At 40.1% G+C, this 20816-nt stretch overlaps 1 protein-coding gene across 1 annotated transcript; it reads right to left on the bottom strand.

The window, feature by feature from the left end:
- Positions 1-19516: 19516 nt before the first annotated feature.
- On the bottom strand, positions 19517-19789 carry LOC309958674 (centromere protein R-like; the record flags this gene model as incomplete). Its single annotated transcript, XM_082834760.1, has 1 exon — positions 19517-19789. Exon 1 carries the CDS (start codon positions 19751-19753, stop codon positions 19517-19519), a length of 237 nt encoding a protein of 78 aa, XP_082690886.1. The 5' UTR covers positions 19754-19789.
- Between the last annotated feature and the right edge of the window lie 1027 nt (positions 19790-20816).

Consider the following 20816-nt stretch of genomic DNA (forward strand, 5'->3'; position numbering starts at 1 on the left):
TATGGTTTCGTCTTTTCCAGAATGTCATAAGGTTGGACTCATTCACTATGTAGTCTTTTCAGATTGGCTTCTTTTACCTAATAATATGCATTTAAGTCTCCTCCATGTCTCTTAATGGCTTGATAGCTCATTTCTTCTTAGTGCTGAATAATATTCCATGGTCTCGATGTTCCACTCTTTATTTATTCATTTACCTACTGAAGGTCATCTTGGTTGCTTCTAAGGTTTGGCAGTTGTGAATAAAGATGCCATAAATATCTGTGCTCAGGTTTCTGCATGGATATAAATTTTCAGCTCCTTTGGGTAGATATCAAGGGGCATGATGGCTGGATCACATGGAGAGAGTATGTTTAGTGCTGTAAGCAACCGCCCAACTCACTTCCAAAGTGGCTGCACCATTTTGCACTCCCACCAGCAATAAATGAGAGTTCCTATTGCTCCATGTCCTTGTCAGCATTTGAGGTTGTCAGTTTTCCAGATTTGGGCCACTCTATAGATATGTAGTAGTATCTCATTGTTGTTTCAATGTATATTTCCCCAATGACATACAGTGTGGAGAAACTTTTCATATGTTTCCCTGCCATCTGTGTATCTTCTTTGACAAGGTGGCTGTTAAGGTCTATGACCCATTTTTTAAATCAAGTTGTTTGTTTTCTTATCACTGAGTTTAAGAGCTCTTTGTATATTTTGCATAACAGTCCTTTGTCAGATGTGTCTTTTGCAAATATTTTCTCCTAGTTTGTGGCTTGTCCTCTCATTCTCTTGACATTGTCTTTTGTGGAGCAGAAATTTTTAATTTTAATGAATTCCAGCCTATCAATTCTTTCTTCAGGCTATCTTTCCTGTCTCCAATTCTAAGACAAGGTCAAGATTAAGAGAACACAAGCTGACTTACTAGAATTCTAGTCACTCCAGGACCTGGGAGAGGGAGTGACAGGCATTTCCCAGACTAACATGACATGGGCTGAGATAAAGAGCAGATAGAATCCCAGGCATCAGAAAGTGGGCCAAGAGTGGGCACTGGCTCTTGGCAATGCAGCAGAATTTTATGTCTCAAGGCTGAAGGATGGTGAGCGTGGGTGTGATTAATTCTGACACTTGATTGGGCTGATGAGGTTTAAATACTTCCTACCCACGCCAAAATAGGGCTTCAGAGATGGAGGAAAGTCATGCCAGGTAGGAATCAAAGGTCTCTTGTTATGGGGTTAGGAGGGAGGCCTGAACTAGGAATCAGACTGGACCTACAACTATGGCCCTCTGACCCATACCAATTCATCTGCTGTGTCCTGTTTGGCCTAACTGACTCTGGGAGGCCAAGGGACATTTCTCAATGTTAGCCAACAGACTTCTGTCACTCCATCCATCTCCACTCTCCAGATTGCATAGCCAGGATTAACAGGCAGTGAGGACAAAGAGTCTGGGGACTCAGGTGTATTTGACAAAGTCAGGCAGATAGCTACCTGCCTGGTAATGGAGGTGATGGAGAAGGTATGCTGAAGACCTGGAACTTGAAAAGCTGAAAAGATAAGGCAGGTGGGGTAGGTAGAATGTGGCAACTCTGAGCTGTGTCTTTAAGGCCACAGTGGCTCAAAGTTTCATCTTCCACGGAGGCAGTGGTCTGAGGAACAAGGACACAAACACCAGTCCTATGCCTAGGGCAAGAACCAAGTGCTCTTCTTTCACCTTCCCTTCTGGCTATAGGTGGCCCTGGGTCCTTGACTGAACAATTGCCAGAGGCCCATGGGTGCACCCTGCTTTTGCAAGAACAGGGATGGAGGTTCTAGCATATCTGGGAGCGTCTTATGCAGTCAGTGTGACTATGACTAGACTAGATTAGATGTCCCCTTGGCCATGGAGCATTTTGTTTGCCTAGAACTAATATGTAATAGTGGGTCAATTACCCAGATGCCCTGAGGCTCTGTTCATGTTTGTAAGAGGTTGGCAGAGAGGTCCAATGGTGGGAACATAGGCTGGAGACTCTAGGAATTGGGGAATTTGACAAGGATGATCACAGAATGTGGGGAGAACTAAGCTGTGTCTATGAAAAGTTTTAAGCTCTCTCCTCTGTGTTAACACTGAGCATCACTGTTATTAAGGTGCTCTGAGATCTTCATATAAAGATCTCTGTCAAGTTAAAAGTTAGGGGAACAATAATAAACACTGCCGTTTGGAAAGGCCAAAGATAATGCAAAGGCATTGCTGACCAAGTGTTTGTCATGATTCCACTCTCTGAGCTCTCTCTATTAATGAAACTACTCCGGGGGAAATTTACAGCAAGTATTGAAGACAGGAATCTGAACGTTAACTTCTATGACTTAAAAATTCTTAGAACTTTCTCTTCATGTACATTAGTGGTCTTAGCTGTTGTTGATTAGCTCCTGATACACATGTACTGGAAATAATAGGTGTCCCCAAATTTCTACAGGGGATTATAAAGCAGCTCTGCTGTATCTTCTCTCTCTTTTAGGTTGAAAACCAGCTAAGAGTCCCCCCAGTTGAGTAATTAATTCCATTCTCAGTGCTTCTGAGCACTCCTGACACTTGCAGTCTCACTCTGCTCATCTGAGACTGAGATCAGGTCTTGCTCCTTCCCATTTGCCCTCTTACAGTTCTTGGGCAGAGCGCATTTTGGTAGCAAATCTCCAAGAAGAGTATAATAGTTCAGGTGCTGGGTAACAAATCCCACTACTCTTCTATCCCTTGTCTCTGCTTTGAGAAAATCAAATTAAGCCAAGGCCTCTGCTTGACCAAGCTGCCCATCAGTGGCCACACTTTCTCACCGATTTCCTTTTGTAACCCCTGGGTCTAGTGAGCACGGCGTTGTGCATGGGGCCACGCTTCCTACTTGTATTCAATTTAACAATCACTTTACAGTAATTCATCTCTGGGTTTTGGGAAGTGACTAAAATGGAAAGTGTCCTCATGGAGCTCATGGCCTGACTACAGTTTATACCATTTATGGCTCTGGTCAAAGGTACACTCATGCTGGTGCAACCTGTGGGCTGCTGCTGAGACCTTTTTAGCCAGTACTCCTGGAATCAGAGGTTCTACTCTGGGAATTTTCTTTTGATGCTTCCTCACCAGTGAGGACACTAATACCACCTGACTGTGAAGTAAATTTGTTCTAGACTTTCTCCTTCTTCTTCTCCTCTCAATCTTCATCCCAGGACTTTGATTTTGAATGCCCCCTGTGGAAAGCTCCCTACTGTGTTAGCTGATGGTTCACCCTAATTTGGGGTGTGTTGGGAGAGGAAGGGTTTAGAAAGTAGGAAGAAGCCTTCATATCCAGGGTCTGACTTGAAACATTAATCCGGTTTGTTGTGCAGAAGCTCTAATCAACTCCTAATCATGCCTGAATGTGGGGGACCCCAATGATCCCATATAGATTCATGGCAAAAACCTTGGCTGGTAATCTTCTACTATCCAGCCACCCACCTTGATCCTTATCATTTAATCCCTTTACTGCTCCTGGGTTTCAGGCAAATATTCCTAAAGACATCTCCATTTCTTCTTCCTCTGATAAAGAGTCCTCATAAATCTCGTTAGCTGTTCTAGATTATAATGTATATTTTAAAATCATAGCATTGCTTATATTAACAAATAATTAGAAACACCTAAATGCCCATTATAGAAAAGTGGTTACATTTAAACAATCTATAAAATAAAATAAGGAGCCACTTAAAAAGAATGAATTAGAACTATGGACACTGATATGGAATGATATCATTGTTACAGTGTTAAAAGTAAACAGTGAGTTTCACAACAGTATTTTAGTATGATCTAATTTTGAGAAAGTTTTGGATGAATGTTCATCAATCTGCATAATGCAGTGACTCTTCTGTAAGGGAGGTGGATTCCAAACAGACATGTGCATTCTGCTTGGTGTACTGCTCTATCGTTTGAATTTTATAGCCATGTGTTAACTTTACGATTAAAAAACCCAACGCAACTAAAATTATACCAAAGTATGGCAGGTGCTCATTTGAATATGTTGTGGTTCACTGAAAAGTAGACATGTTGAGTTATTATGTCAGAGACTCTGGATGAAAGCAACAAAAACCCACCTTAAGTGAGAAACAGAGATTTATTGGAAGGAAACTAAAGGAAAGATTGAGCAACCTGGCCTCAAGAATAACCCAAACTAGGTCAATTGCCAGGGTCTCACTGTAGGAATGCATAGACCACTCCTATGATTCTATGGTGCCAGGATCCATAGGGCACAACCACTGGATAACCCACCTATAACAGCCTTTAGGTCCCTGTGTCCCTAGTCAAGATTCAGATTCACAGGAAAGAGGGCCTGGTTGGCCAAGATTGGGTGTGTCTAACTGTGCAGACATGGTGGGTGGGGAGGACTGTGGTTGGTACCCTTCTGGAACTTCATGCAACAGAAGGGGAATTCTTCTGAAGAAAGAGGGCTGCTGTTTCTAAAAGGTGAGATGGAATGTTGAGCAGATTAATATCAACAGATTTTCACTTTAGCGATTTTTCTTAGCAGTGGCATGAACTTTTTCTAAATCAACCATGTTCTCTTGCCTACTGTGACCTCTAGTGCATTTTGTTTTTGTTTTTGTTTTGCAGTACGCAGGGCTCTCACTGTTGTGGCCTCTCCCGTTGTGGAGCACAGGCTCCGGACACGCAGGCTCAGCGGCCATGGCTCACGGGCCCAGCCGCTCCACGGCATGTGGGATCTTCCCGGACCGGGGCACGAAACCGTGTCCCCTGCATCAGCAGGCGGACTCTCAACCACTGCGCCACCAGGGAAGCCCTAGCACATATTTTTGAGGAAAAAATAAATAGGGACTAGTAATGATGCCTGTGAAAAAATAATGCAACTGATGTTAATTAGCTCATGAGATTTAAACCCCTGACACTGGCATCATTACTATTGTGTTGAACTGATCTAGTTAATCAGCCATGGATAACACACCCCGCACACATGCTATCTGGGTGTCCCTGCTTCCCACATATCCAGCTGAGCAGGGCCATGCTCTAACACTCATGTCAGAGCTGGTGATGAGCTATACCCCAGAGCTCCCTACTGAGTAATATCGGGCAGTGCTCATGAATGGTAATGAAATCAGGCAATTTTCACAGCTCTAAAATAATGGGGTCAGTCTACACAATCTACAAATTCTCATCAGGCTCTGACAATCATATACTTAATTTCTAAAAAGTTGTTAAGTTCATGATTCACAGTCATATTGAAAGTAAAATACCATTCAGCATCATCAACCTTGGGTTACTTTTGGAGTTTAATGCAATGGTTTCTTGGGATTAAATGTCAGAAATCTGCACATTTTCTATTGTGCTCCTTGGTTCAAAGATGTATTTAGTCAGGATTTTCAAGAGAAACACAACCAATAGGAAATAGACAGACAGACAGATAAATTTAGCACCAGGAATTGGCTCATGTGATTCTGGACTCTGGCAAGTCCAAATCTGCAGTGTGGGTTGGTGCCTGGAGACTCAGGAGAGCTGATGGTACAAATGAAGTCCAAAGGCAGTCTACTGAATTCCCTCTTGCTAGGGGAGCAGGAGGGAATTCTTGTTCTACTCAGGTCTCCAACTATTTGGATGAGGCTTACCCACATTATGGAGGACAATCTGCTTTACCCAAAGTTTGCCAATTTAAATGTTAATCTCATCCAAACAAACATTGACGTTGACATATAAAATTAAGCATCACAAAAGAATTAAGTAGGGCTTCCCTGGTGGCGCAGTGGTTGAGAGTCCGCCTGCCGATGTAGGGGACACGGGTTCGTGCCCCTGTCTGGGAAGATCCCACATGCCATGGAGCAGCTGGGCCCGTGAGCCATGGCAGCTGACCCTGCGCGTCTGGAGCCTGTGCTCCGCAACGGGAGAGGCCGCAACGGGAGAGGCCACAACAATGAGAGGCCCGCGTACTGCAAAAAAAAAAAAAAAAAAGAATTAAGTAATTTTTTATTGTTTTCATCTTGATGAACTGATTTCACAAAGAGATTTTTAGAATTTTGTGTACAAGACTAGCCATGGGCTAATATAACCTAATTAAACTTAGAAGCTTTTTCACAACAAAGGAAACCATTGACAAAATGAAGACACCCTACTGGATGGGAGAAAATATTTGCAAATGATATGACCAATAAGGGGTTAATATCCAAAATATATAAATAGCTCATACAACTCAATATCAAAAAACAAACCCAATTAAAAAATGGGCAGAAGATGTGAATAGACATCTTTCAAAAGAAGACATACAGATGGTTAACAGACACATGAAAAGATTCTCAACACCATTAATCATCAGAGGAATGAAAATCAAAACCATAATTAGATATCACCTCACCCTATCAGAATGGCTATCACCAAAAAGACCACAAAAGAAATGTTTTGTGGGAATGTAAATTGGTGAGAATGTAAATTGGTGCAACCACTATGGAAACCAGTTCGGAGATTCCTCAACGAGCTAAAAACAGAAGTACCATATGATCCAGCAATTCCACTGCTGGGTATATGTCTGAAGGAAAGGAAAACACTAATTTGAAAAGATACATGCATCCCAGTGTTCACAGCAGAATTATTTACAATAGCCAAGATATGAGAGCAACCTTAGTGTCCATCAACAGATGAATAGATAAAAAAGATGTGGTATATATATACAACAGAATGTTACTCACCAATAAAAAAGAATGAAATTTTGCCATTGGCAACAACATGAATAGACCTAGAGGGTATTATGCTAAGTGAAATAAGTCAGACAGAGAAAGACAAATACTGTATGCTATCATTATATGTGGAATCTAAAAAATGAAACAAACTAGTGAGTATAACAAAACAGAAATAGACTTACAGATATAGAAAACAAACTAGTGGTTATCAGTGGAGAGAGGGAATGGGGAAGGGACAAGATAGAGGTTGGTTATTGAGAGGTACAAGCTTCTGTACATAAAATAAATAAGCTGCAAGGATATATTGTACAACACAGGAAATATAGCCGATATTTTTCTTTTTTATCTTTTTTTTTTTTTTTTTTTACAAAGATACCACTGTGAACGATGTATAGATATGATTCCTGTCTTTATGGAATTAATTAATTAATTTATTTATTTTTGGGCTGTGTTGGGTCTTCGTTTCTGTGCGAGGGCTTTCTCTAGTTGTGGCAAGCTGGGGCCACTCTTCATCGCGGTGTGCGGGCCTCTCACTATAACGGCCTCTTTTGTTGCGGAGCACAGGCTCTAGACGCGCAGGCTCAGTAGTTGTGGCTCACGGGCCTAGTTGCTCTGCGGCGTGTGGGATCCTCCCAGACCAGGGCTTGAACCCGTGATGGTACCATAAATTCTGCAATCTGTGTTTCCACTTGCCGTGGAAAATTCTCTTCTCTGAATGAAGTTTGTGTTTCACCTTGTGCAGAGATACTTATCTGGGGGACACACACTTGGTGATGGTGTTCACCAACAAGAAACATGCATACTGGTTGTTATATGCAGAAGAAAGGGCCTTATGAATCTCATTTAGGGACATACATACACTTTTACCCACTAGTTAGATCTTCGTAAAAAGTTAGTGGGTTAAAAATAAGTCAAACCATGGGTGTAGAAAATGTCTCTGTCACGAGATCAAAGTTTACTATTTTTTCGCAGGGATGAGTGTGGAGAGGGAACTACTGTTTGGGACGATCTTAGATTTTTCTAAAAGTCAAATTTGTTGAGTATAAACAGCTTGAAACAGGATACATAAGTTTGGAAAATGAATTCACAAAAGGGCAAAAAAAGACGAGTGGATTCCCTCATGCTAGTGCCTCCAGATGGTGCTGAGCACAGAGCGCGGCCCTGACCTTGACGTGTCTTGCATATGTATGTCTCACATTTCAGAGGGCAGCTGAACAAGCCCAGTGTGTTCTTGAAAATCTCACTGTCGCAGAGTAATTCTGAAGAAGTTTACACCAAGAAGGGAAGTTAGAACCACTTCCTCTCAGCTGGACCCCTGGCTCCTTATTTCACTGTGACTGTGACTTGTTGTTTCATTTTTAGCCCATGGTAAAGGGGACATGTAAGTGCTGAAGGTCAGTGAGAGGTTGAGGGACTATCTCTGCATTCCCTGGAGATATACTGCATCTCGAACAGACTCCTTTGAGACCTCTTTCCCAGCTGCTCTTCTGGATTGGTAACCAGTGTTTGCAGCCACCACCTCTAATCCTCATCCATTTCTACCCTATTGCTCTGGTCTTCAGCGCTAGCTTCTGACGAACAGTTTCTATAGCAACCAGAGTAACACCTCCAATCTGCTACCTCCTAACTCCAGAGATGAAAAGAGTAAAGGAAACATAAGCTAAGAGCAATTAATCTTCAATATATGCATTTTAAAAGAATTGCAGTTTAATCCAGACTGATGCTTACAAGGGCTGATGACGGCCACCGTATCACACGTAGGCCATCACGATAAAGAGAAGGATGGTGGTGGACACTGTAAAGCAGAGAGAAGTCAGATTACACTAGCAGCAATCCAAATGTGGATATATTTATAAAGTGGCTGAATACAGGTTGCCGGGTAGCTAGCTATGCTCACTCATTAGCTAAGCAGCTCACAGGTGGCACATGGACCACTGTGTGCCTATCAAGACCACAAATATCTGTATCACTCTTTGGGATCACTAGAGCTATTTAAATCTCGAATGTTACATCTGGAAATGCCAGGTTCTTTGGCATACTTAACTTATGTAAAATTAACCTTATGAAATAACTTGGAAAAACACCTAATAAAATAACTGCACATTAAAAGATGCAATAAAAGCTTGTCTTTTCACAAGGAGAAAAGTAAAAGACTTGTAGTTTAACTACCAATAATTATTTAATACAGAAATCCAGACTGAATGGTCATATTTCACCTTGCTTTGGGTGATGTGTATTATCTTCTTTTGTGGCATCTCTCCTAGTTGATCTATTTTCTTCCTTTTGTTAATTGATTCTAGGAAGTGACCTAAAATAATGTTTCTCAAGCTGGAGGTTAGGAGGACTCTTGAAGAGGTCAATAGTCCTGATACAGTGAAAGAGCAGAGAATGGAAACCTTCAGATTCTCAGACAAAAAGAACTAGCACTCTCCAGGATTTTCTTTTAACAGATAATGTGTAAGAAAGGATAATGGAGAGAAAGATGATTTTAGACTACAATTTATTGCTGCCTCTCAAACTTGCCGTAATCACTGGAAGCTTGTGACTTATCTCTTTCAGAAACTCTGAACTGTGTACCACTATGACCTCTTTACTAAGCTTTAAATAAGGAATTGGGTAATCTCTTTTTATTGATCTTGAAGTTTGCTGGTTCTTCCTTCTGCCAGTTCAGATTTGTTTTTGAACCCATGTAGTGAATTTTTCACTTTGGTTATTGTAGTTTTCAACTCCAGAATTTTTATTTGGCTTTTTAAAAAAAATGTATTTCTTTATTGATGTTCTTATTTGGTGAGATATCATTGTAATAGTTTCATTTAATTGGCTGCTTGTTTTCCAATGTATAGACTACATTTTCCTGTTTCTTTGCATTTCTGGTAATAAAAAATCTGAACATTTTAGATAATATATTGAAGCAAGTCTGGATTTTGATCCTCCCAAGGGGTTATTGTTTTTGCTATTTTGTTTGTTTGTTTAGTGGTTTGCCTGGACTAACACAGTCTGTTCAGTGTGTGGCCACTGAAGTCTCTGATCAGATTTTTTAAGTTTTTAAGCTAAAGCCAGGCTTCCTAGCAGTCACTTCTGGTTCAGCATAGCTGGGTGGTTACCCAATGCTTGTAAGTTTACCTTAAACATCTGAGCCAGCAAGACTTCCATCCATTGTCAAGGGATCTGTATGGGTTCGTGCACACATTCAAAGTTCAGATGGTTCATAATTCTACCTTAGCTTTCACTTTCTGCTAGAACAGGTCCTCATGATCATTTAGGGGCCCCTGGGACCAACTTTGGTCTTTCCTGAGTGTGCATACAGCCTTCTACATGCACACTATCTTCCAGATTCCCAGGAATATGTTGGATCTTTTCATAGCTCCCATGGCTACCTTGTTTCTCCAGATATCCCTTAAAAATTTTTGGCTAGTCTCTGCTTATCCCAACCAGTACTGTAGCCTTAGGCAAATGCAATATTGGCCTTCCCAATTGTTTGTCACTAATTGCTTTTGTTTTTGACAATACCCTAAGGTATGGGATTTTTCTGGGGAGCTTCATGTATGATCAGCCCCCTCCATCACTTTGAGGCTTCTGGTCTTCATGGTTACTGTTCCATGGACCTAAGGGTGGGGTGGGGTGGGAATAGCTCCAACTTAAAGTGCTACAGACCCCATTGTTCTTACTGAGGTTCAGTTGTTTTTCCTGAATTTTTGATTTGTTGTATGCTTTTCAATTTGTTTTATGCCTTTGGTCAATTTCTAGAGTTCTGAAATTGTTGCTTTTGATAGTTTTGCCAGTTTCATCAGTGATTTTTCAGGGCAGATTTGCCAAGGTTCTTTTCCACCATTCTGGAAGTGCCCAGCTCTCTCAGCACCTCTGTTTGGCACTTGGTACTAACATTAATTATAAAAAAACTCTAGCCACAAAACTAAGTATGTTACTGGTTGAGATGATAGAAAAATATTTGCAAGCAAATAAAAATCTATTTAGATAAATTAAAAACAAATTAATTTGATAAAACATAGGCAAGCAAGAAGTTTTATAGATTTGTCATTAGGAAGTGTTCAATGACTAGCCTCCCTTTGGAACTCCCATACTATTCTTTGCATATCTCAATCAGTACAGTCACCAAATTGTTTCTCACTAAACTACTCAAAATAAGGGATTATGTTTTAATACTCTAAGGGGTCTCTCAATGTGTGGTCAGAGCCTACAGTAAATACTCTATAAATTCTTGCTCAATATTGTTGAACGTTGCAGATATGTTTTAGAGATATCCCAAGGCTGAGGGCAATGCTAATAGTACCTAAACAGTGGAACAATCTGCATTTCATTTCCAAAAAATCAATATTTTGTGTACACATTTCAAAAATTAATTTGAGTTGTTCTTTTATACTCATTCTGCAATTAATTATCCTTAACCCAATTTGGTATTGACTTCTGAGACATCTTTCTTTCACATAGCACATTCCCAAAAGAAAAGTGCTAAAACCAACTTGGCTAAATCTGTTATGTTTAATGGCCCCTCTGTGATATGTGTTAACTTCTGATGCGTGTTTGCAATAGCTTGAATAAATTATAGCTATCAACCATTTTGACAACACCTGATATAAAAAGCTCAGAACACTTGTTAATTAGGAAGTGATTAATTGCAAAGTATTTAATATCACATTCTTTTTAGTATCAAATTGTCAATGTGCTCTTCGTTACTTCCTACAGCTCCCAGGTCCCCTATGGGATCACTTCTATGCTGTTACCACCATTGTGACAATCCCCCTGACTGTAGAAATACCATGGGTACTTCTTTCCCTCTGTTCTCTTCATCTCAAGGGTGAGACTGGCTTCCCCCCAATTTTACATGGTAGAACAGATTGCTACAGGTAATAGAATTTTTCAAAGTTTGAGGATAATGGAAAGGAAATAACCACATTGCACAGGTCCAGAATATCTGGGGAGTCCTGTCTCAGATAAGCTGTCTGCCTCTCATACAGCTAACATCTATGTAGTCATGGGGGGCTCACCTCCCACCTTTGAAATCGCTATAAGCATTTCCATGGCTCCTAGTCCAAGCCCTACTCATTTCTGGCTCTAAAAAAGAAAAGAATGTTTTTCTCAGGCCAGACTAAACCTACCTTCTAATTCCTCATTCCCTGACCCAAAATTGCTCTCTTTTCCCAATATTAAGCAATCCAGATATCTATCTTTGTTGAAGGATTCTTCAACTCCGCCTACCAGGGTATGGTCTAACTAATCCTGTGATCCCCAACAGGACAATCACAAAGAAATACAGCACCACTACTATTTTTCAAAGCCTGAATCAGTTGGTCTAAAAGAAAAGCAATTATTTTATACAAATTATTTTTTTGTCCCTTCTCATTAAATATTCATAAAATCTGGAGGTCTGGTCCTACCAACCACCAGTTTATCTCATAAATTTGCTAAGTATTCTAGGCAAGGTGACTTTCTAGGAACCATGATAATTATAGATATAGTCAAGTTAAAGTCCCTTAAAATGTATTTTTTGAATGAGTGAAATACTTTCTGGTAATTAACTGTTGATGACTGTTAGGCAAAATTTGATAATCCTGTATATTGATATGGACATGGGGGGAAAGAGAAATTCATTACAGTAGGGAAGAGTTGGGGGATGTAGATCAGGGAAGACTTTGCGGATAAACTGGTATTTAAATTGGATTTTGAGGGATAGATTGGATTTCAACAGGTGGAATTTGAGAAGCTGGCATTCCTGACAGAGGGAGTGAACTGCATACACAAAGGCATGGTGATGAGCAAGAGGCCAGCAGGCTCAGGAAGTGCTGAGCCACCCAGCTTAGTCACACCTTTTGCCATTAGGGAGAGAGGTAGAAGGAAAGGCTGGAAATGTAAGAAGTGGACAGTCATGAATACCTGCTAGGGATTTTGGATAACTTTTCTACAAAGAGGAGGGAGAAGGAAGTGGTGAGTTAACCCAGTAGATTACCAAAAAGGTAACTGGGGATTCTGTAGCCCTGTGGGGCTTTTGTTTGTCTTTTAGACTAATGTTTTCCATGTCAACAGCAAGTTCTCTAATAAAGTGTCATGTTGGTAAGGCCACAGCACCTGGGAGATGGATTTCCTAGGGTGTGTGAACAGAAATATCTGCCAAGCTCCTAGAAAGTGTCATTTAATGAAGTGGATAGTACCAAGTATTGAGTTTAAGGGAGGGGGATGGAGTTTAAGTAAGAATTTCCCCTGGGAGTTTTCTTGAGTTGTGTTCAAATACAGGAAGTGTGGTAAGTGGCAGGAAGAAGGTCATTCTAGAATTTGCACATAATTTATTTTTTAATTGAATATGCCATTATAGGCAATGCTAATACTCTGAAGCTATCTTTTCTTGAGTTTCACATTTGCTTTTCTTTATCCCACCCTACCACTCCCACCAATGGCCCAGCATATGGCAATTACAATGGTCTCTGCTCAGCAAACTGATAAATTCCCATGATACCAAAGGAAAAGGAAGAGCTGCCAGGATAGTGAACTCTCCAAGCAGAGGTATGTGGTGCAAATACAGATAGTGGCTTATGATCCATTTCTAGTTGCAGGCAATAGTCTAAGAGATGTAGTCTGAGTGATAAAAGGTTAGAATTTCCAGCAATTTTGATTGTTTATGGGGCCATGGGAAAGAGTGTTGGAAATGAGGACTGACCTAGAAAATCTGAATGGTGCAAAGGATTGGAAATAGTGAACTGGGAAGAGAGGAGAGTGGAGAGCAAACTCAGCAGACACTAGTCAGGAATACCCAAATACCTGGAACTACTCATTCTCTAACTCCTCACAGCTCTCCCCTCTGCACTTCTTCGCCAAGTCAAAGCCCAGGATGGAAAGTCCAGCATAGGATGGAGCTCCAACCTCCAATAGTTGCCAGTCTTTTCAGGGAATAACAAGGCTCTCTCTGTCCTCAAGTGTTTGTCCTGGAAGGTTTCCTTCTCCTCTGTCCTCAAGTGTTTTCACACATATCAGCCCCTCCTGTTGACACTGGCACCAGCTTCTCCTCTCCCCTCCTGTCTCTGTGGCTTACATTTCCTTTTGAACACCTCTGTCACTCACTTCAACCCCCCTAGCAGAAAGCTTTTGTTTTTAGATGAGTCCTACCTTGAGGAAAGAGCAGGGTACCAGCTGTGAGAAACATCGGAGGCCATTCCTTGAGTCCTCTTTGAAACATGTTTCTGGGATCATGCCAACCCCATTCTACAGAGATGGCAGGCCTGCAGATGGAACTCAGAAAGAAATGATTGCCCTGGGCCAACTCCACAGACAAATGATGAGCTAATTTCTTCTCAGGAAGAGTGTTGTGTATTTGCTGGTCAGAATCTGCCAAAAAGTTCAAGTTCATATGCTTAGAGCTGTATCTCTCCTTATGTCTATCTGGCTCCATTTAATGTTTAAAGAGCCCATTTCATTAAGCCTTAGGCTAAACAGTGTCGAGTCATTTATTCATAGCTGAGGTGGTAACCAAGGTAATGAAGGAAAACAGAGAAAGGAAAGAGAGTCAGCTGAAGGGTAAAACATCATGTGGTGTGGTGTGTACGTGCATATCTGTGTTTAACTGTCCATTAGTCTCATATTGTTCTTCTTCTTTGTGGATTGCCCGAAGCACATTTCGTCTCTAGGTTGACTTTCCATTTAGAAAATGTCTTGCCCATACTTCCCCTGTGTGTCTGTGTTTATGAACTCAAGGAAGGTGAATTTTTCTAATTGAAATATAGTTGATTTACAATGTGTTAATTTCTGCTGTACAGCAAAGTGATTCAGTTATATATATATATATATATATGTATTATACGTATACATTTTTTTCCATTATGGTTTATCACAGGATATTGAATAGAGTTCCCTGTGCTATACTGCAGGACCTCGCTGTTTATCCATTCTATATGTAATATATGTAATAGTTTGCATCTGCTAATCCTAAACTCAATCCATCCCTCCCCCACCTCTCTCCCCCTTGGCAACCACAAGTCTGTTCTCTATGTCTGTGAGTCTGTTTCAGTTTCGTAGATAAGTTCATTTGTGTCATATTTTAGATTCCACATATAAATGATATCATATGGTATTTGTCTTTCTCTTTCTGACTTACTTCACTTAGTATGATAATCTCTAGATCCATCCATGTTGCTGTAAATGGTATTATTTCTTTTTTCTTTTTAATGGTTGAGTAATATTTCATTATATATATGTACCACATCTAAGGAAGGTAAATTTATAGTCACCTAGTCAAAACACAATTAGAAAGGAGAATCAGTTATTTCAAAATCACTGTAATGTTTTCTAGAACTGAATATGAGTATTTTTGCATTGTTGTCCAACATTTCGAAATGGTCTCTGTTTCTGTTCATTTCCACACCAAAGATAACCAGGAATACACTTTAAAGCACAATCCAGCCTAATGTTAGTATAAAAGAGACCAAATTATATTTCTCAATTTGCATGCTGTTACAATTTCCCTTTAAAGACAGCTTTATTGAGATATAATTCACCAATTTACAGTCTATAATTCAGTGGTTTTTAATATATTCACAGATATGTGCAACCATAACCACAGTCAATTTTGGAATATTTTCTTCATCTCAAAAGGAAACCTTGTACCTTTTAGCCATCACCTCCCTAGCCTGTCCCCTAGCCTGAGGCAACTACTAATCTACTTTCTGTCTCTACAAATTTCCCTATTCTGGACATTTCATGTGAATAGAATCATGTAATATCTAGTCTTTTGTGACTGGTTTCTTTCTACTGGCATGTTTTCAAGGTTCATTTATGTTGTAGCATGTATCAGCACTTTATTCCTTTTTCTGGCCAAATAATACTCCATTGTATAGCTATATTACATTTTGTCTATCCATTTGTCAGTTGATGGACATTTGGGTTGTTTCTACCTTTTGGCTATTATGAAAAATGCTGCTGTGAACCTTCACGTACAGGTTCTTGTGTGGACATGTACTTGTTACAATTTCTGTTGTCAATTGTAAAAAAGCCTTCATCTGTCCAACAACTCATCCATCCATTTTCTGTGTCAGATGTAGCACAGATTCTTGGTGCCCTGCCCAGTCCATATGGATATAATAAATAATTGAATAAATAAATAGGTGGGGGAGAATAAACAGATCAATGAAGAAGAATTCAAAATAATTTATGTAGATATTCCACTCTCAAGATACCCCACTCTCCAAATGTGAGCTGCTCATATAGTGACTTCCTGCCAAAGAGGACAGTATGGAAAGGGGAATAAAAGGGTAACATCACAGAGGAGAAACCTAATAAATACCACCTCACCTGGTGATCAAGGTTAACATCCACAATGATAAATCATATTCATAATATGTATGATATTGATATGAAGTGTGATATTGATATGAAGTGTGATATTGATATGAAGTATGATATTGATATGAAGTGATGAAATGTCATGCCATCTTCCTCCTAAAAACACAAAACTCCTGTCTAATTATGAGAAAAATGTCAGACAAATTCCAGTTGAGGGAAGTTCTACAAAATACTTGACCTGTATTCCTCAAAACTGTCAAGGCCGTCAAGAACGAGGATACTCTAAAAAAGGCTCACAGACAAGAGGAGTTTAAGGATCTATGATGACAAAATATACTGTGGTGTCCTGGAAGGGATCCTGGAATAAGAAAAAGGTATTAGGAAAAGACTAAGGAAAACAATAAAATATGAACTCTAGTTAATAAAAACTCATTTTTCATTTATTAATTGTGACAAATCTATCATACTAATGTAAGATACTGATAACAGGGGAAACTAGGTATTTGGAACTCTGTATTTTTCTGTAAATCTAAAACTAGTTTTGAAAATTATTTTTAAAAAACAGATGAGGACATCATTAAAAAAAACACAAATTTATTGATTTTGCAATTCTTATTCTATTTTGCAGATATCCATTTCTCTTCAGCCGGAACACTGGTGAATGCTGCCTGTGACAATAAAAAAGTCAAATCAATGACGCCAAAGAGGAAGGAGAAAGGACCAGTGGACTGAAATTCAGGAATTCACACTCTGGTCTCTAATTTCCTATGTGACCAGGGCAGATGCTCTGTGTCTCTGGGTCCTAGTTTCCTCCCAAAACTATGAATGAGAGGAGTGGAATGGGTGAATGAATGCTAAGGTCTCATCTAACCTAAACCTCTAGGCTCCCACTTGATCAAGGCTGAAAACCTTTGTTCCATCTTGATAGCTCTTTTTATTGTATATTCCACATCTGGCCCATCAGTGTATCCTGGGGTCCCTACCTGAATCTGATCAATTCTCACTTCTGGCGCTGCTACTACCTTGGTCCAAGAAACCATCATCCCTCCTGGGATTATCATAACAGTCTCCACACTCTTCCTTGTTTTTCTTTTTGCATCCTCCCAATTCCCAATATAGGCACCAAAATGATTTTAAAAGTCAAATCAAGTCATTTCCCTGCACAAAACACTAATGACTTCCCATCTCACCTGCTGGAAAAGCCAACCTCCTTTCATTGGCTTCTAAAGTCCTGCATGATCTGGATTTCCATTGCTCTCTGACCTCATCTCCTGCTCTCTCCCCTTCAGTCATTCCAACCCCACTGGCCTCCATGGATGCATGAAGTACATTCCTGTCTCAGGGCCTTTGAATTGCTGTTCCCCCTGCATGAAATGCTCTTTCTTTGGAGAGTCATGTTTTGCTCCCTTACCCCTTTCAGTCACTGGACTAGAGAGGCTGTTCCCTGATACCACAGCAACCTCCTTCCCACTCCACCTCCAGCCCAACCTCTCCCTCCCCTCTCTGCTTTATTTTTTTTCTAGAGCCCTGATCACGATCTGATGTCCCATATGTTTCACTGGTTATCTGCTGACTTTCAGTCTCTTGTGCACAAGAATATAAGCGTCTTGAAGCACGGGGACTTTGTGATGTTCACTACTGTGTCCCCAGTGTTTAAAACAATCCCTGGTCCATAGGATTTACTTAATAAACATGAGTTGAACAAATGAATAAGTGAGTGAAAGATGAGTGAATAAACGAACAAATGCTCTCCTGAACAGGAACCTGTCTCCAATGGCTTGGTACATTCCTTATCTCTCTCTCTCTTCCATCCTTAAATATTTGAGTTAAATCTCTCTTCCCTGAGGTTTTAGACTTTTATACACTCAAGCTGGGAAGACTCCATGATGCCTGGGTCACATCCCTCTTTATGGCAGTAGGTGTGGGTTGGCCTCGTGCTTGAGTGGGGATAAGGCAAAGAGAGAATCTAAGGTGCTTAAAAAAGAAATCAGTCAAAATTTCAGAAATGTTATACTGCTGCACCCTTCACACACTACTTTTAACTCTATTGGTTTCCAGGTATGCCTCCCTTAATAGACTGCGAGCAACTTTCAGAAAAGTGTGTTATGTGTTATTCACCTCTGTATCCCCCATCCTTAGCATGGTGCTCAGCACATAGCATTTTTTCCAGTCAATATTCATGAGTCTAGTTGAATCAATAAAACAGAAGTACCAAGGACTTTTCTGGCAAAGTGCTGAAAGTTCCATTTTTCTTTGGTTTTAGGTGGAGAGGAAGGAAGTTTTTCTGTGAGGACATTCCAGCTGGATGGAAACACAACTGCAAAGACCAACCTAACACCAACAATCCCTTTATGGGACAGAAACATGAAGACAACTCCACTAGGGTTTAAGTCTCAGCTCTATTACTCGTATGGCCCTTTGGACAATTTACTTAAGTTTCCTCATCTCCTAGTAATCTTATTCATCAATATTATATTATCCTCAAGTCATATGGTAAGAAGTAGTGGAGCTGAGATTCAAACCCAGGCAGGCAATGCAGGCTCCAGAGTCCACACTGTTAAAGATCATACTGAAAAATAAGTTCAGAAGGATTTGTCTTAATTTTTTAAATGAGGTATCATTTGAGCCTAAAATCATACATCTAGGGTAAGAAAATTCCAGAAGACATAAGAAATAGCAGAATATTATTTGGAAGCTGCCATGGAGTTGTTATGAGAACTATATGGGCCATTACATGAAAGCATGTAGAACAGTGCAAACAGTAAGCACTCCCCAAGCCTTGGCTATTATTGTTATTATTTAGCCTTCAGGTGCTACTTCTTCAGCCCTCAGTCTGTCTGAACAGCAGGGCTACCTGCAGGGACTTTCCACCAATTCTTAAAGACAGGGCCTATTTCCTCTGAAAATCAGCACTTCATAAATATACCAAGCTTGTGTTATGGGAAAAAGAAACTTTTATTTTATGGCACAGAGAGAAGTAAAGGTATTGGCAAGGGAAAACCACGGAAGGTCAAGTTCCTGGAGCTAGAACTTCACTCAGAGCAGGACTACAAGTTCCAGTTTCCTAGTTTGGCTCCATTGCCTGCAGGTCATTACATCATAGGACCTTGGAGTAGAATGAGCTATTGGAGATTTCTTGATGTTGCACCCTTGTTCCTCCTACTCTGAGAGCCTGTTAAATATTCCCAGTTCCTTCACTCTCCCCTTATATCACATGGCAGGAATCAGGGTCATGTAGTGAAAAGACGATGGAATATATACTTACTGGATATATATTAAGTCTATCCACAAATGCTAAAAGTATATAGAAGCATATGAGATACAAAATATAAGTCAAGATCCTCTTCTACACATTGGCTTACTTTAAAGGGTCAAGAAGAAATGTATTATTTACATTGAGATTATCTACTGGTGTGTGTAGAGAGTTTAAATTAGCTGCAAGAAATTTTATCTAGACATGCACCTGCCTGTGCTATGATCTGGTATATACTGGGCAGATTAATTACAAACACTTCTTCTGTTCCTTTAAATATGATCAGGCAGATACAGAAGTTGGCGTTTTCATAGTGAGTGCATTTCTTCTAAATGCCTTTGTTGGGAAGTCCTGAATTCTTCTTTTCAAATAGTTTCTGTTTTGTTACTTTTGTCATTAGGTCTTTTGTTTTCTGCATTTCTCTTTTTAAGACACATGATGCATGGGAGATACCAATGAGATTTTCAAGCTCTCTACTGTCCTCCAAAGCCTGTATATTACTTAAATTTTGCATTATTTCCATGAATTCGTCTGATGATTTCTCAACTTTGGATAGCAACACCATGAATTCATCATTGTCTTGTGTAGTAGATTCCTTTCTTTTGGTTATACTGAGGTGATTCCAGTTTTTCCTCTTTCCATTTGATGGTCCATTTTTGTTCTCTTGTTTTGTTCTCTCATTTTGGAATCAAAATGACTTAGGATTGAATTCCATTTCTGCCCCTCTGAACTCTGTGATAATTGGGCAAGTTGACTTTTTCTGTCTCAGTTTCTTCAGTAGGAAAGTAAGGATAGTAATAGCTACCTTTTTTTTGGCTTTTGTCAAGAATACATGACAAAAATGACTGTTTGCTTGTACAATGTTTTGGCACATAGGTGTTCAGTAATAGTTATTGCTATCATTTTATCTATTCGGGGTTGATTTTCCTTTGGATACTCTACTTCATCAATGCCCTTCTGAAAGTGAGGGGTGTCTTGAACAAAACATAATTCCTCTGATACTATCCCAGATCTGGAGAGATGATAGAGGTAGAGATAGAGATGTGAGAGAGAGAGAGAGAGAGAGAGAAAGAGAAGGAGAGATGGGCTTTGTTATGCACCAAGCACTGTGCTAAATAGTGGGCATGCAATATCTCATCAGAGCGTTACACGAGTCTTTGTGGTAACATAATGTACTATTTATAATGAAGACACTGAGGTTCAGAGAGGGTAAACAGCTTGCTCAAGACCGCACACTGTCAGGGTGTGGTCAGGTGGCTGGGGCTGAGAGTCCCCTTCTATGGCTGGAAGCTAGGGTGAGATCCTATCTGAAGCAGCACTGGTGGGGGTGGGAATGAGGAAGGGAGGTAGAAAGCCAGGAAGGCAAACCTGCTCAGAGTTTTTGAGAGAAAGCTGCATTTTAAACTGTGGTAGTTATGTGCAAAACTCAAGTCCAAGAACCAAGCAGTATTGGCTTCTTTGGAACCCAAACAATAGCATTTTGGCATTAGGTAGGATGGTGGTGTAGGAGGCAAGGTTAGGACAGGGTTTTCTGAGCTAATTTTCTGAATGTAAGTATGTGTTTTTATAGGCTGGTGGGTGCCTGAGTGAGTCTGAATTGAAGAGGCTGCATCAAGGCAGACGTGAAA

This window comes from Leucopleurus acutus (genome assembly GCF_964270905.1).
Source record: "Leucopleurus acutus genome assembly, chromosome: 2".
Classification (NCBI taxonomy): domain Eukaryota; kingdom Metazoa; phylum Chordata; class Mammalia; order Artiodactyla; family Delphinidae; genus Leucopleurus; species Leucopleurus acutus.